This window comes from Dipodomys merriami, unplaced genomic scaffold (genome assembly GCF_024711535.1).
Source record: "Dipodomys merriami isolate MVZ:Mamm:240054 unplaced genomic scaffold, mDipMer1.0.p SCAF_29, whole genome shotgun sequence".
NCBI lineage: Eukaryota > Metazoa > Chordata > Mammalia > Rodentia > Heteromyidae > Dipodomys > Dipodomys merriami.
In genome coordinates, this window is record NW_027204381.1 from 618,180 (window position 1) to 633,695 (window position 15,516).

Consider the following 15,516-nt stretch of genomic DNA (forward strand, 5'->3'; position numbering starts at 1 on the left):
TCCTCTTACCTCAGCAGGCAATCTTCATACATTTTCATGACTCCCTTGTCTTCTTGCCCTCAGTAATACTGAACCTTCCCCAGGTTCCATTCCCACTTACACCCAGCACCCAGCATGCAGCACGTTTGCCCTACTGTGTCTATTTTGTTTGCTTGCACTAGAATGTGAGCTCCATGTGAATGGGGATTTTCCTCTTTGCTCATTGTACTCCCAGTGCACCATGGGCGCTGAATACTCCATGCATTATGGATGGGTTCTGGGAGCTCAGAAGTTCTCAGAATTGCAGTCTTCTTCCCTCTGCCTCTCAAGTGCTAGGATCTCAGGGGTGCAGCAGCAGAGGGTGAGCTCTCCTAAATTGGGGTAAAAGCTATCCAGATAGAACTAACAGTATCAGTTAGTGTGCTGCAGCTGTCATTAGTACTGAAGTGTGTCTGATTCGGAAGGTGGTGCTCTAACGTAACCAGGAAACCATGAGAGGAAGCAGCTGTGTGCCTGTGGTGTTTCTTTTTGGAATGCAGATGGAATGCCAGATGAAATTTTCCCAGAGGCAAAGGGAAGGAGAGAAACTGGTTTAGCTTGGTGAACCCCAGCTCAAAGCACAGAGCATTCAGGAAGGAGCAGCCCACAAACAAGCCAGGTGACTCACCTGTGACACAAGACAGCCACTGTCATGATGGCTAAAAGCATTGTAGCTTATCTTGACAGATCTCTTATGGAGAATGTTCCCTACCATCCTCCATGTAATTATCACATCACAAAGAATAGGCAATGCTCTTGTGTGTGTGTGGTATTGGGGTTGAACTCCATACTTGTTAAGCAAGTACTCTACTGCTTAAGCCATGCCATCAGCTCTTTTCCTTCAGCTTTCCTATTCCCACTAGTTATTGAATATGGTGTTGCTTTCTACTTGAGCAATCCTCCCTCTATAGCTAGGATGACAAGTTGGTGCCACTATGCCCAGATTTTTCTATTGAGAAGAGGTCTTACAACCCCCCCCCCCCCCCCATTCCCCTTCAGGCTGAATTGGAACTGTGATTCTCACATCTTAGGCTCCTATGTAGCTGGGATCTAACAGGCTGGCACCATTGACAGACCCAGCTGTTGGTTGAGATGGGATATGCTCAAATTTTTTGCCTAGCCTAGCCTTGAACTATGATCTTTCCAATCTTTGCTTCTCAAGTAACTAAATTACAGGCCTGAGCCACTAGCACCCAACAGGAACATCTCCCTAGCAGAGTCCCCTGACAACTCTATAGAAATCTGAAATGGACACTCTGGCATGAGCCCCACCCTGTACCCCTGTCCACAGGATTCTCTGTGGTAAACTATTTTTTCTATATTTATCTTCATAGGCAAATACTAGATGGCTTGTGAATTTGGCACCTGAAAGACTGAGTCCATTCGGACAGCGCACTTGAATGGGTTCATTAAACATTTATCTATTCATTAAATATTCATTCAACATTTATTAGATGTCTGAAGCTGGGCCCTGAGGATTCATAACTAAATAATCTAGAGGAGAAAGCAGAAGAGTTAAGAAAAAACTGTTGAGATGAGGTGAACGAGGCATATGCAAAGAGCAAGCAAGCAGCCGAGCCCTGCTGAGCTGACAAGGCTGAGCAAGTTAGTGCTCCAGCTTTGGGGCCAGGGGCTCATCCATTGTTGCCCTCAATGCTGGTTTGCTCAGAGGCTCCAGAAAATGGGACCCTAGGAGTCATTTCCAAGGGCAGTGTGGGCAGGTATTGTAGTGGTAGGTCTGTCTACCTTGTGGCTTAGATCAGTTCCTTTATCACTAGAGCTACTCTCTGAGGCCTCGGAAGAGCTTAGGACAGATGTGCCGAGACTGCTAAAGAGCTTGGGTTGAAGCCTTCCACATATTCATCCAAATATTTCCACGCCTAGTGCCTGCCAGCCCTGTGTACTCATCATTCAGGCTCAGCCCTGGTCCTTATGTTAAGAAAGACACAATCCCAATAAGCAGAACAAATTGAATAGTGAAAGTGGCAGGATTACATGTGAAACAGCCAATATTCAATTACACTTGACACTTAAAAGCCATTTTATATCCACTCACTAGAAAAGCCAGGACTGAGCGGGAAATGCGGGAATGATGATAATCAGAGATCAGAAGGTCAGAGAAGTCCTGGAAGTGGTAGGTAGATTGCCACCTAAGGGAGCACGGGGCTAGCTTCTCTTTTTAGAGCAGGTTGGTGGGTACAGTTCCAGAGAGATCCCAGGGCCACACAGACTGTTAGGAGTCTCATTTCCTGTCCTAAGAGAACCACGGCAGTGACTTGGACACAAAAACCCAAAACCTTTTATCTTCCAAGTGAAATCAGAAAAGTATTTGAATAGACTTTGTATGTAATCTGAAAAATTTTGCTTTAAGCTATTTTTTAAAGATTTGAAAAACTCCAAGTTATGTTTGCTTGTCAGAAGCCACCTGTGGCTCATGCCTGTAATCCTAGCTATGCAGGAGGCTGAGATCTGAGGATTGTGGTTCAAAGCCAGCCTGGGCAGGAAAGTGCATGAGATTCTTCAATTAACCACCAGAAACTGGAGGTGGCCCTATGGCTCAAGTAGTAGAGTGCTAGCCTTGAGAAAAAGAAGCTCAAGGACAATGCACAGGCCCAGAGTTCAAGTCCCCGGACTAGAAAAAAAAAAAAAAGTCTATTGGATCCCAATTTGCAGGCTTTGCTGTAAAATATTCTAGACAGAGGGGAACCACATGTGCAAAGATCTGGAAGTAAGAAAGAACTGGGCTTGGCCAAGGGAAAGAAAGAAGACGGAGAGTAGTTTGTGAGATGGAGTTGGAAGGGGGCCAGACCACAAGCAGCTTGCTTTCTAAGCTGTGGTAAGAAGCTTAGAGGCTCTAAGCCAGATGTCTGCTGAGTAGTTTGGCCCTGGAGACAAACTAGCAGTAGTTTATTGCCAGGATTAAAGCTAAGAAGAAATTCAATAGAAGTTTGAGGGACTGATGGACACCTTCAACAGAGCCAGGACTTTGGCAATGGGCCCTGTAACCTGGGGCTACCTCTGTCTAAAGAGAGGGACGGCTTTCCTAATCCACAATGATGTCAAAGTCTTCAGGGGGTCTTGAAGGTAGGTGTACTATTTATTATTGCATTTAAAGTTCAGTAACTTGCCATAGTAGGGGAGTTTGCATGTACATTTGGAAGCTGTGTATGTGTGTGCAAACACGTGTGTACATGTGAGCCATTCATCCCTAGGTGCAAAACCCCGCACTCCCATTTTCAGGCTAGGGTGAATATGTCTTAGCTTCAAGTTGAGACATGCAATGACTCTTGCAGGAGAGAGAAGGCCTCCTTTCCCTTTCTATTGTTTGTTAAAGCCCCCTCCCTCCAATAAACAGAAGATCTGGGCTCAAAGAGATCTAGAGGAAAATGAAATTGGAGAAGTGAAGTTGGACGTAGAAGAAACAGGCTTTTTCAGACACTCAATAGGTGTTGAATATTTCAGGAAGTCAGTGGGCCAAACTTCTGTGATATGAACTGAGCCCAGTCTGGAGAATATGCAAGAGGCAGAAGGAGCATTGAGCAGAGAGCCCAGTGTGGTTCGATGTCCCTCCACCAGGAGATCTAAGAAGTAAGGCCAACATCCTGTGCTTGAGACAGGCAAATCATTTTCCTTAACCACCTGAGTGATTATCTGTAGGAGGAAAATGCTAAATTAGTTCTCAGAACTGAATGTGACTATTCCATTAAAATTCACTCGTCAGTTCTTTGTCACTTATTCGAAGAGAAAGAGAGCAAGGGGAGAAACATTTTCCAGATGCTCTGTGGATTTATCTCATTTACTTATAGATAAAAGGGGTTCTGAGTTTAACTTGCCAAATTAAAATGAAAATTACATTTTTAAAATAAGTTTTTTTATTGTGAAAATACTGTACAGAGGGGTTACAGTTCCACGAGCAAGGTAATGAGTACATTTCTTATCCAGCATTGTTGCCTCCTCCTTTGTTCTTCCCCTACCATCCCGTCCCTCCCACCTCCTCAACTACACCCCCTTCCCGAAAATTACATTTTTTTAAAGGGAAAAGATAATGACGGTAGTTTTGTAGATGCAAAATATCAAATTGGGACAAGGATTGGCCAAGTTTCCCTTTTGTTTGTTTTGAAGCAGGGTCTTCAGTCTATAGCTCAGACCAGCCTCAAACTCAAAATCCTCCTGCCCCAGCAGCTTCTCGACATTTGGGATTATGGATTTGTATCTCCATTCCTGGGTTGGCAACTACTTAGCTAAAGGTCCAAGTACTAATAATTTTTGAGAGTACCTTTCCATCTTGAGTCTTTGGACTCATAAAGTGTAACCATATTCTTAAAATCACTGTTTTGAAACAGATAGGAAACTCGATTTGATGCACAAGCCAGTTTGCTGATCCTTGAGTTAATGGATTTCGTAGTCAGTCATGAGTAAAGGGCCAGTGGCATGGCATGATATTCCCACCTGCCTAGACTTTTGGTGTGATCACATTAGGGTCTTTTATTTCAAGGAAAAGATTTTTTAGGTTACTTATTGTTATTATGGAGGTGATGTACAGAGAGATTACAATTACATTAGTCAGGTAAGTGAGTACATTTCCTTTTGTACAGTGTCTTCTGTTCCCTCATTCCCTCCCAGTCTCTACCCACCGAGTTGTATAGCTCACTTTCATCAGTGTCCAGTGAACTCCACTGCTGTACTTTTTCACTCTTTTCCCCCAACTTCTGTACCTTGCCCCCCACCCTTCCAAAGGTGTACACTTGAATAAACCATGCATAAGCTAAAGAAGACAGGATCAGCAAAAACTAAAAACTAAAAAAGAAAAAAATGTAAAGAAAGTCTTGTTTCCGTATCTTTGAGTTCAGTATGTATATTATTTTATGTAAATGTGAAGAAGCACTTAGACATTGTACATTTGTGTTTCTCTCCTAAGAGTCGCTTCTTTTGGATTCACTGTGTATATCTAGAATCCTGTATAATTTACCATATTCCAGTGAATTTTAGATCTATAGGCGGTTTGTCTTTCTAAGCTTGGCTTACCTCACTTAACATGATTTGATCTAGTTCCATCCATTTCCCTAAAAATGGAATTATTCTTTATAATGGCTGTGTAAAATTCCATTGTGTATAGATACCACATTTTTTTGATCCATTCATCTATTGTGGGGCATCTGGGTTGTTTCCATATCTTGGCTATTGTGAATAGTATGACAATGAACATGGATATGCAAGTGTCTATCATATCTTGGCTCATGATGTTCAGGGTAGATGCCCAGGAGTGTTATGGCTGGGTCTTAGAGGTGTATGTGTAGCTTTTTGAGGACCCTCCAGACTGCTGTACAGACGCTTGTACATTCTCATCAACAGTGCAGTAGGGTTCCTTTTTCCCTACATTCCTGCATACTGTTTGTTGTTATCTGAATTTACAATGTTGGCCCATTTTTACTGGGGTGAGATAGAATCTCAGAGTTTTTTTGATTTGCATTAAGGAAATGATTATTATTATACTTTGAAAACCTTTTGGTGGTGGCTCAAACTGGCAGGCATCAGAATCAGGTGAAGGATTTCTATGTTGCAGAAATTTCTCCTTTGGTGGGTGTTCCTGCAGCCCAATAGATTTGCTATTGGATTTAGACCACACTTTGGGAATCACTGTCTCGATTGATGAGCATGGCCAGCACCAGGGTGATAGCTGGGGGAGGGAGGGAGGAGACCCAGGGGGTGCGGAGTGGGCACAGGGCTGCTGCTTTTCCTCATGGCCTTGGTGTACCCATTGACTTTTCTGCATGGCTTCTGAGACTTGGGGAAATTTTTGAGTGGTTCAAAGACCAAAGCTAATTAGGACTAAAGTCTTTACCTCTCTCTCTATAGCAGTATTCCCCCTCCCCTGCCATCACTTTCAGTTTTCAACCCTTAAAATTAGAGATTGCTTTACAATGGTGTTAAGGAAAAGAAATGTACTGAGGAGAAATAGAGAAAAAATATATAAATATCATCAATTAACCAACCTATTTACATACTTACATACATACATATACATACTCAGAGGAACAGTCTGGTCACATATTTACCATACTTTATTTTTGCCAGATATTGTCATCATTTCTACCATTTTGATAGGTTAACATGTTTGATTTTTATTTCACTTTATTTTTGTGCCAGTCTGGGGCTTGAACTTAGGGCTGGATGCTGTCCCTGAGTTTCTTTTGCTCAGTGCTAGCACTCTACCACTTGAGCCAGAGCTCCACTTCTGGCTTTAAAAAAATAGTGTAGTGGAGATAAGTCTCTTACAGGCTGTCCTACCCTGGTTGGCTTTGAACCATGATCCTCAGATCTTGGTCTCCTGAGTAGTTTTAGGATTACAGAGGTGAGCCACCTGTGCCCAACTAACATGGTATCTTAATGTACTTTTAACTTTTTCCTCCTCCTTGATGTAGTTTTTTTTTTTTGGGGGGGGGGTCTGGTCGTGGGGCCTCTGGGCCTGGGCACTGTCCCTCAGCTCTTCAGCTCAAAGCTAGCACTCTACCACTTGAGCCACAGCACCACTTCTGGCTTTTTTCTTTTTGTTTATGTGGTGCTGAGGAATCGAACCCAGGCCCTCATGCATGCAAGGCAAGCGCTCTACCACTGAGCCACCTTCCCAGCCCATTGATGTAGTTCTTATACTTAAGGCCTTTCATTGTCTTCTCATCTTTGACATGAAATTTTAGCAACAGGATAGCCTATTTATTTTGGTCTAATTGGCTTAGAATTTCCTTATGTTCTACTTACTAAACTTTTGACATATTTTTGTTGGTTGTGGGGCTTGAACTCAGTGCCTGGGCACTGTCCCTGAGCTCTTTTTGCTCAAGGCTCTACTTCTGGGTTTTGAGTGGGTTAACTGGGCTGGTTTCAAAATGCAATCCTTAGATCTCAGCCTCCAGAGTAGCTAAGACTGCAGGTGTGAGCCACCGGCATCCAGCTCTTTTACCATTTTAGTAAGCAGATATTTTCTCCCCTATCTTCTCTTTTCAGTGTTTTTTTGGGGGGGGAAGTTTATAAATAAAAAAATTAATTAGAGGTTAAGTTATGAATCTATCTGATTTATAGTATTTTTTTTACTGTCTGTCTTATTTAATAAATTCTTTACTCCTTGATGCCATGCAGATACTCTATATCTTCATCTAAAAGTGCTGGGATTTTCTTTCCCTCTAAAAGTTTAGATATTTTTGACATTTAAATCTCTAGCTAGAATAAACTTTTGTGTGTGATATAAATTATTGACCCAATTTTCTATTTTTTTTTCCAGTATGGTGACTAGTTATCCATTTTAACAGTCACTCCAGATTGCTTTGCCATTTTTTCCAAGTCTTTCACTGTGATCTGTGCCATTGCTTAGTGTTTCTGTTCCCAGGGCAGTGCCATCCTATGCTAATGAATTACTACAGCCTTAGTGTTTCACGAATCATGATGTCTGGTTTCACAATTATATTCCTTTTCTCTCCATTTATGAATGCCTTTCATGAAAGTTGTTAAGATGTAGTAAGACTTTTATTAAGACTTTTTTATTAAGACTTATTACTAAGAATCTTGTATTTTGCTATCACTTTAAGAGTTACATTTGAAAATATTTTGGCTAACGTAATGAAACTTTTTTTATTATATTTTTATTATTACCTTAGGAAAACTTTGCTGAATTCTTATTGTTCCTAATGATTTACAAAGTTGTCTTTTTTGTTGTTGTTGTTATTGGTGGTTGTGGGGCCTGAACTCTGGGCCTGGGCATTGTCCCCCAGCTCTTCAGCTGTAGATCAGGGCTCTACCACTTGAGCCTCAGCCCCATTTCCAGCTTTTTCTGCTTATGTGGTGCTGAAGAATCGAACCGAGGGCCTCATGCATGCAAAGCAAGCACTCTACCATTGAGCCACCTTCCCAGCCCCCTACAAAGTCTTTTGCACTTTCTACAGAGTGATCTACAAATGATGTCAGTCTTCCCAATACTGATAATTTTTATTCTTTTTCTGATTTTCATTTTTTTAAAACTTAATTTCATTTTATTGTAAAGATGATGTACAAACAGGCCAGGAGTTCAAGTCCAGTCTGGATTATAGGAGGTGTCTCCTTTATGATTTAGGGACAATGTGTCACGTCTCTAGCATTGTATCATTAGACAGGTTTGCTCCAGACAGTTATTAGATTAATGAAACCTCCTTTTAGACCCATATTCATGTTTTTCTAAGAGGTTTTTAATTTTTTTTAGAATGAGAAGGGTTTAAAGTTATTAAATGTAATTTTTGTGTGTGGTAAGATTGTGTGTGCTCTTTTAAAATGTTTTTGTGAACATATTGAACTAGGTAAACAGATTTTCTAATGTGAAACCAAGTTCGTTTTCTAGAATAAATTGACATGGTATAGCCTATGGCTTGGCTGTCCACAAATCCTGAGCCACCTGCACCATGACTTTCCTGCTCGGCCTACGTGTATCCCCTTCATCTTCAAGGTAGTTTAAGTTCATGGCACCACCTGGTGGCAAGCTTTGGAAATTTCTGTCTTAGTTCATCTCTTCCTTTCTGTCCTTTGGGGAGATATTTACATACTATATCCTTCGTGGTTACTTGCTGTCTCCCTTCATTCTTTTATTTCTTGTTCCTTACATTGACTCAGCTTTATCCTCCCATTCTCCCTTCTCTTACTCTTCTGAATTTTCTCAGGATATCTATGAAAATCATTCTCTTTTCCTTCTGCTCTTTCCCTCCCTTCATCCCTTTTCAAATCTAAATATGCTTCAATCATGGTTGACAGTCAAGTATGAAACTGATGGCCACAAGGGGAAAAAATACAACTATCCATTATGGAATATTTGATATGTGCCAGATGTGCTAGCCTTGAAGGTCTTTAAAAATACTTAAAACTCCCCTTAGAAAGTTCAACTACTACCAATCATCTTCTAATTAATTCTGCCCCTTTAACAAGCCCAGATATTAAAGGAAAATTTCAAAACAATAAATCTTACTGTCTCTTTGCTCTTTTGTTACTATTAGCTTTGACAAACTTGGGATTGCCAAGACTCAGGTCTTCATTATGGTTTAAATGATGAATACAAGACACTGCCTCTCTGTTTCCATGGAAACGATCCACCAACCACAGGTGCTCTTTTGGTCCATAACCCATTTAGGAGACAGAGACTGCCAGGAAGTATTTCTAATGGCTTGCTCCACTATTCCAGAAAACACTGTAAGCACCATTCTCCCTAATCTGGGAAGTGACCCATGAAAATAGCCCATTTAGCAAGCCCTTTGTGTTCACCACAACTTTGTTTATGGTATCTCTAAAGGCTGTATCTGAGAATGGCAGCTCTGGAAACAAGACCAGAGAAAAAGTAAGTCTGAAAATGTAGCCATGACAGTACGGCTTTCAGGGAGACCACTTTTATTACCACTTCATTTTCATCCCAGTCTTGAAGTAGGCAGGTATGGTATATTGATTTTTTTTTAGATAAGGTATATTGAGAACTTGCGTGTGCAAAGATAGCGTTGATTTCAAAGTAGGCACCACAAAGTCTCAGGTCTGTTAGACTAATTATGACCTGAAAGGAAACAGTGCCTACGTTAATAATCAAGGGAGAACTAAATCTACTAGACCACCGATGAAGATCTGGCATTTAGGGCTCTGAGCCCTTTATTCCTATGAAACGGATAAATTAGTACAAGTAAGACAATCCTAACATTCATATCAAAGAGAGGTTTACTCCTATTCCTACATTTTGATATTGGAGTTTCATAGGTAAAATTTTTTTAAATTAAAAATATGAGGGAGAAAATTAGTTTGCAATTGACTTATCCAGTTGGCATCCCAAACTGCCGAGCAGGCTGCCCACTCTACACACACCTGGTGTCCTTCTGTGTGCATTGGCTAAATGCTTTCTCACCTCTTCATGTCTCTTTTGCAAGGTGGGGACCCAAGCTGTATGCCTTGTTCCAGATGCGCTCTTGCCAAAACAGTATAAAGCAAATGTAAGAGTTCCTACAAAGGCTCCTGCACTCCTGAGGTAAGTACAGCAGCATCTGTAGCCAGACCATACCCGTTCCCAGGACCCCTGCCCCCTATTCACCAGCAACCATCTCCACCGTTACAGCAACTGATTGCACCTTGTATGCGCTCCATCTTCTACTGTGTGGATCCACCTAGTATTTTGAGATCCCATGTGCAACGTTAGAACTAGGAAGAAGAGTCAGTGGGTATAGAGTGATATATAGATCTATCTATCTATATCTGTCTGTCTATAAATATAGATAGGTAGACATGAATTCTGTGGGAAGATTTTCCTTTGCAAAATATAAGAAATTCAGCTAAACTTAATAATGAAGTGCTATACATGGTGGGGGGGGGTATTATTAGGGCTTGAACTCACTGTCCCTTAGCTTTTTCACTCAAGGCTGGTGCTCTGTCACTTGAGCCACATCTCCAACTTCCAGATTTTTGCTGGTTATTTGGAGATAAGAGTCTGTTCTTTCCAAGTCAGCTTTAAACGTTGCTCCTCAGACCTCAGCCCCTAAATGTAAAAGGTTGGACTGCTTTCTTACAACTCCTCCCCACCCAGTTTTTATATTTATATGTTGAATAGACAAATTAAAGAACTAGTTCAGGGCTGGGAAGGTGGCTCAGTGATAGAGTGCTTGCCTTGCATGCCTGAGGCCCTGGGTTCGATTCCTCAGCACCACATAAGCAAAAAGAAAAAAGCCGGAAGAGGCGCTGTGGCTCAAGTGGTAGAGCACTAGCCTTGAGCTGAGGGACAGTGCTCAGGCCCAGAGTTCAGGCCCAACGACCGGACCCCAAAAAAAAGAAAAAAGAAAAAAGAACTAGTTCATAAACTAGGTTAATTATGTACTCACTTCAAATTGTTGTGTGGCTTGAACTCAGGGCCTGAGCACTGTCCCTGAGCAATTTTACTCAAGATGAGCACTCTACACTTAGAGTCACAGCTCTACTTCCCATTTTTGATTGGTTAATTGGAGAGAAGAGCCTCATAGGGACATTTTAAAATGCCTGGGCTGGTTTCAATCTGCGATCCTCAGATCTCAGCCTGCTGAGTAGCTAGGACTATAGGCATGAGCCATTAGTGCCCAGCAGTATTAAAAAAATGATTTTAAAAACAAGGAGCTGCTGGACACTACTGGCTCACGCCTGTAATCCTAGCTACTCAGCAGGCTGAGATCTGAGGATCATGATTCAAAGCCAGTCAGGGCAGGAAAGTCTTTGAGACACTCATCTCTAGTTAACCACCAGAAAACTGGAAGTGGTGCTGTGGCTTATGTGTTAGAGTACTAGCCTTGAGCTGAAGAACTCAGGGAAACCACCCAGACCTAGATTTCAAGCTTCCATGACTAACAAAATAAACAGCTCCTAAGCTGAGCTAAATATGGATGCATTTTATGTTTGTGTGGGGGTGGGTGAGGGTAGGGGGTTCTTCTTGGGGCTTGAACTTAGGGCCTTAGTGCTAGTCCTTAGCTTTTTCCACTCAAGGTTGGTGCTCTACCACTTGATCCATACCTCCACTTCCAGCTTTTTAACTAGTAAACTGGGTAAGAGTCTCTCATATTTATCCACCTAGGCTGGCCTTAGATCTCAATCCTTAGATCTCAGCCTCCTGAGTCGCTAGGATTACAGATGAGTGGATGCGTTTAAGGTAATACTTTAATTTGTGGACTAAGTCTCCATTATAGTAATAATATAGTTTAGAATCTTTGCATGTGACAGAAATGTCAGACACGTTCACATAAAGTAGGGAAGTTTTAGAAGCAACTTCTTCCTTTACCTTTGAATTGTAATTTGCTCTGAAATGTGGCTAAGGTCATGTTAACATCTTCTGTACATCTCTTGACACCAACAAAACACTTGCACTGTTTCAGAATGTACTAGGAGGGTGCTGACTCTCCTATCATCATTTGCTGTCACTCATTCTGAAAAGGGTGCAGCTGGTTCTGAATTCATACAACCCAGATAGTCTTCTTCCGGGAATTAGAATCCAGACTTGGAAGTAACAATCTTGGATTTAAACCTATTCTAAATGTTCCACAGATTGCTACAATTTTCTTCTTAGCTATTCATCTTTAAGCCATTTCATTTATTCTATTTTTGGCTGGTAATTAAAGAAAAAGGCCCCAAGTCAAAATCTCCCTGATGCTCTCCATCTTCCTTCACTGATTTTCATCTGTTAATGCGCTTGCTTTGCTAGCATGAATCATCGGAGTCTGACTCTGAGCTGTAGTCAGTAGGAAGCTGGTTACTGCATGACTCACCAGCCAAGTCAAGCTCCAAATGACAGAGATTTTGAATTATCCAGAAATGAATTTATGAAGGCAGCAAGGGGGTTGGCAGTTGCCACATCCTTCAGCCTGAAAATGTCACCTGTTCTCTGGGAAGAACTGCTGGGTCTCTCCAGAGTTGATTATATTATGGACCTAAGGAAAACTACAGGGACTTGTGCATGGTCATCTGGTTCTTCTGCCATCTTCAGGCCTTCACGGCCCTGTCTGCCTCACGGCCCTGTCTGCGTTATAATGGGGCTGGGAGGTGAGGATGGCGTCCAAGGTTACATCCAAGCATCAGATAGGATATCGCTGACTGGCTTCTTCTGCCCAAGTGTCCTACTTGTACAACCTCAGAAGCAGATTGCACCCACCTTACTCATCATCTCCAAGGCCTGGAGAGCTTGGGTCTCAGACCATAGGCTTCTTGCTCTTTACCTTCAGACCTTGGTTGGCATGAGCTTACAAGATCAGGTTAGAACTGACCTGGAAGAGGGGCGGGGTCTCGCTCCTGGGTCCCTGAACATGTGAAGTGACCTGAGGTGAGTCAGGTGGAGTTGGTATAAATAAGATCACATGTCCTGGGGTGCGCCACTATTTCTCTCAGGCATCCTATCCCAGAGGTTTGTGACTTGGCCATGAAAGGAAGGTATTTCGGCTAGAACTTCATGTTCACCTCAGGATTCTGGATTGAATGCTAGATTCCTTGTGGGGGGCCTCCAATTATTCTCTCTGGGCTAAGGTCCCAGGGCAGCAGTGTTTGTGGAGTCGCCAGGATTTTGGTACATCATTTCATCTTCATTCCCAATGTACTAATGAATACTCAGTTAATGTCCAGAAGATGGAAAAGGTGTTCTGGCCCCTGCATGTTATAGCCTCCCATTGAGAGTGCCCAAGTGGAATTTTCTTCTGGCCTGACTTTTTGTGGCCTTTCTGTGTCTTCGTGCAGGTTCCTGGCAGCTGACCTGTGGCGAGCTCTAGGATTAGGAGATTCAAGGACAACTCTGGTGTTTGGAAGGTGTCCGGCCCCCGAAGTCTGACTCTCCGCTGGAAATGGCCTCCCCTAACTAGGGCTTTTGCTCATCATTCTCTCACCTCTGTTTGCTGTTGGTTTCCTCTTTCTGGCTCTTCCCTCTTCCCCAACCCCCTCTCCATAACCTTTCCTAGGAAAGTGGGCCAGGACATGGGTTTCTGCGTTGTCCCCCTACAGACCCAAGCCAGCACCCGCCACTCTCTCATCTTCAACACAGCTGCCCGAAGGCTGTGGCGTCTGAGAACTCATTCCTCGTCTGCATGACTAGCTTGTGAAGATGAATCTATGGAGAGAATTTTCACAAGTTTTCCATTAAAAAATTTTAAAGAAGTATGACACTTATTTTTGGCTTTGACCTGGGAGCAAACTCAGTGGTGTGCTGCTCTGTTTCCCCTGTGCAACTGGTGTGGAATTATGCAGAACTTGATGCAATGTACCCTTCCCATCCAGGCTGTTTGTATACTTGTATATAAATGTAGCAATAAATATATTCTAAGCCAGCCCGAGCCTCACTTTCCACTTCCTTTTGCATCCTGGTGGCAGGAGCATACGATCACATTGTCAAGGCCTAGCGGGGCCCCATCTCTGGTTCTCTGCTCAAAGGCAGCCAATGCTTGGAGGAACTGAGCAGGAGGCCTCTTGGAGGAGGCGGGACAGGAAGCAGCATTAGTAATTCAGGCGATGGCTGGGCCTCACGCTGCAGGTGTTTTGAAATGTCCAAGGACTGAAGATTATGTGACAGTTTGTGACATGAGCCAGCTATTTGATTTTTTTCATTCTTTTTAACTATTTTAAAAAATGATTTTTGTCATTATTATTCAGGTGATGTTCAGAGAGGTTACTGTTTTATAAGTAGTCAGCTATTTTGTTGTTGTTGGCCATGGGGCTTGAACACAGGCTTGGGAATTGTACCTGAACTCTTTCGCTCAAGACTAGCGCTCTACCACTTCAAGCTGGGTCTTTCCATAGTTGATTATACTACTGACCTAAGGAAAAGTACAGGTGACACTTTGATTTTCTGGTGATTACTTGGATATAAGAATCTCACAGACTTTCCTGCCCAGGCTGGCTTTGAACCATGATCCTCAGATCTCAGCTTCCCAAGTAGCTAGGATTACAGGCATGAACTATCATCACCACACAGGAGTTGGCTATTTTAACAGTCTCTTCTACTTCCTCTGACAATGTGTTGTGCTGCTCTGATGTTACTGGCACAAAAGTAGGCCTGAAAGATGTTCTGAACAATCCTGCGAGCTATCTCAAGATGACAGAGAATTTTTCCATCTTTTAATTGATAGTTTTCAAGGGAATTAAGTCTAGATGTTTTAAAGACAAGCCCCTCCACATCAATGATAACCCGTTATTTAGCAAGCATAATACTGTTTATCTAATAGGAAAAAAATATTGAAACTGGCCTCCATAGTTCAATTAAAAACGTTGGTTCTTGGCATTTTTATAACTTCAAAGGTAACCATATGCTTTGCTGTGGTTTCTTATCAAATTGCTTTGTTATGGAATCCTAATAGGCCTTCCCTTGATCCTAAGCCAGAGTTGGCATCAAGCCATTCCCTCCGAAGCTACGGGGAAGTAATGGAGCCTGAAGTTGAAAAACCCTGCACCATAGGTTTGTAGTGCTGGAAGGCTACTTTTTTACGGATTAAAAATGTGATTATATTAGACTTGAAGAGACTTGAAATAATCTAGTCAAACACTGAACTGCTGAGCAGATAACCCTGTGAATGACTGTACCACATCTGCTCTTCACCTTCCCATACATGTATGAGAGAACCTGAGCCTCCAGTCAAGAGATAGAGGTTGCCTCCCATGGAAGGGCCCTTGGGTGACACTGCTTTTCTAGAGATGGCTTTTTCTAGCTAAGATGCACTCATCCTTGGCATGACTGACTGGTTTAGGGTCCATCCATACCCAGTGTATCACCCAAAGGTGATACAGGGGAATATTCACAGAGATGGAACAGATTATCAGTTGTTTCTGGCTATTCTGCAACAAGAGGTGATCCTAACGAGAGAACCTACCTATCAGCAGCTGTGGAGAGCCCGGGATTCCAGCCTTCGCAAATCAACCTGGGCGTGGGCTCTGCTCATTGGTGGTTGACATTAGACCAGTCACTCCAGTGTAAGGGATGGGAGCAAGAGGGGCTTAGCCTGATTCCTCTGCTATATAGTTTTTTTC

The 15,516-nt window shown here is 42.5% G+C and overlaps 1 protein-coding gene across 1 annotated transcript in view; it reads left to right on the forward strand.

Moving 5' to 3' along the window:
• The window catches only part of Rdx (radixin), a 64,064-nt gene extending 50,241 nt beyond the window's left edge, over window positions 1-13,823 (forward strand). The window contains exons 15-16 of the mRNA XM_070038142.1: window positions 9,933-10,030; window positions 13,240-13,823. Of these exons, the coding sequence (XP_069894243.1) occupies window positions 9,933-9,999 (67 nt within the window). The 3' untranslated portion in view covers window positions 10,000-10,030; window positions 13,240-13,823. The remainder of the gene's footprint in view (window positions 1-9,932; window positions 10,031-13,239) is intronic.
• Window positions 13,824-15,516: the final 1,693 nt, after the last annotated feature.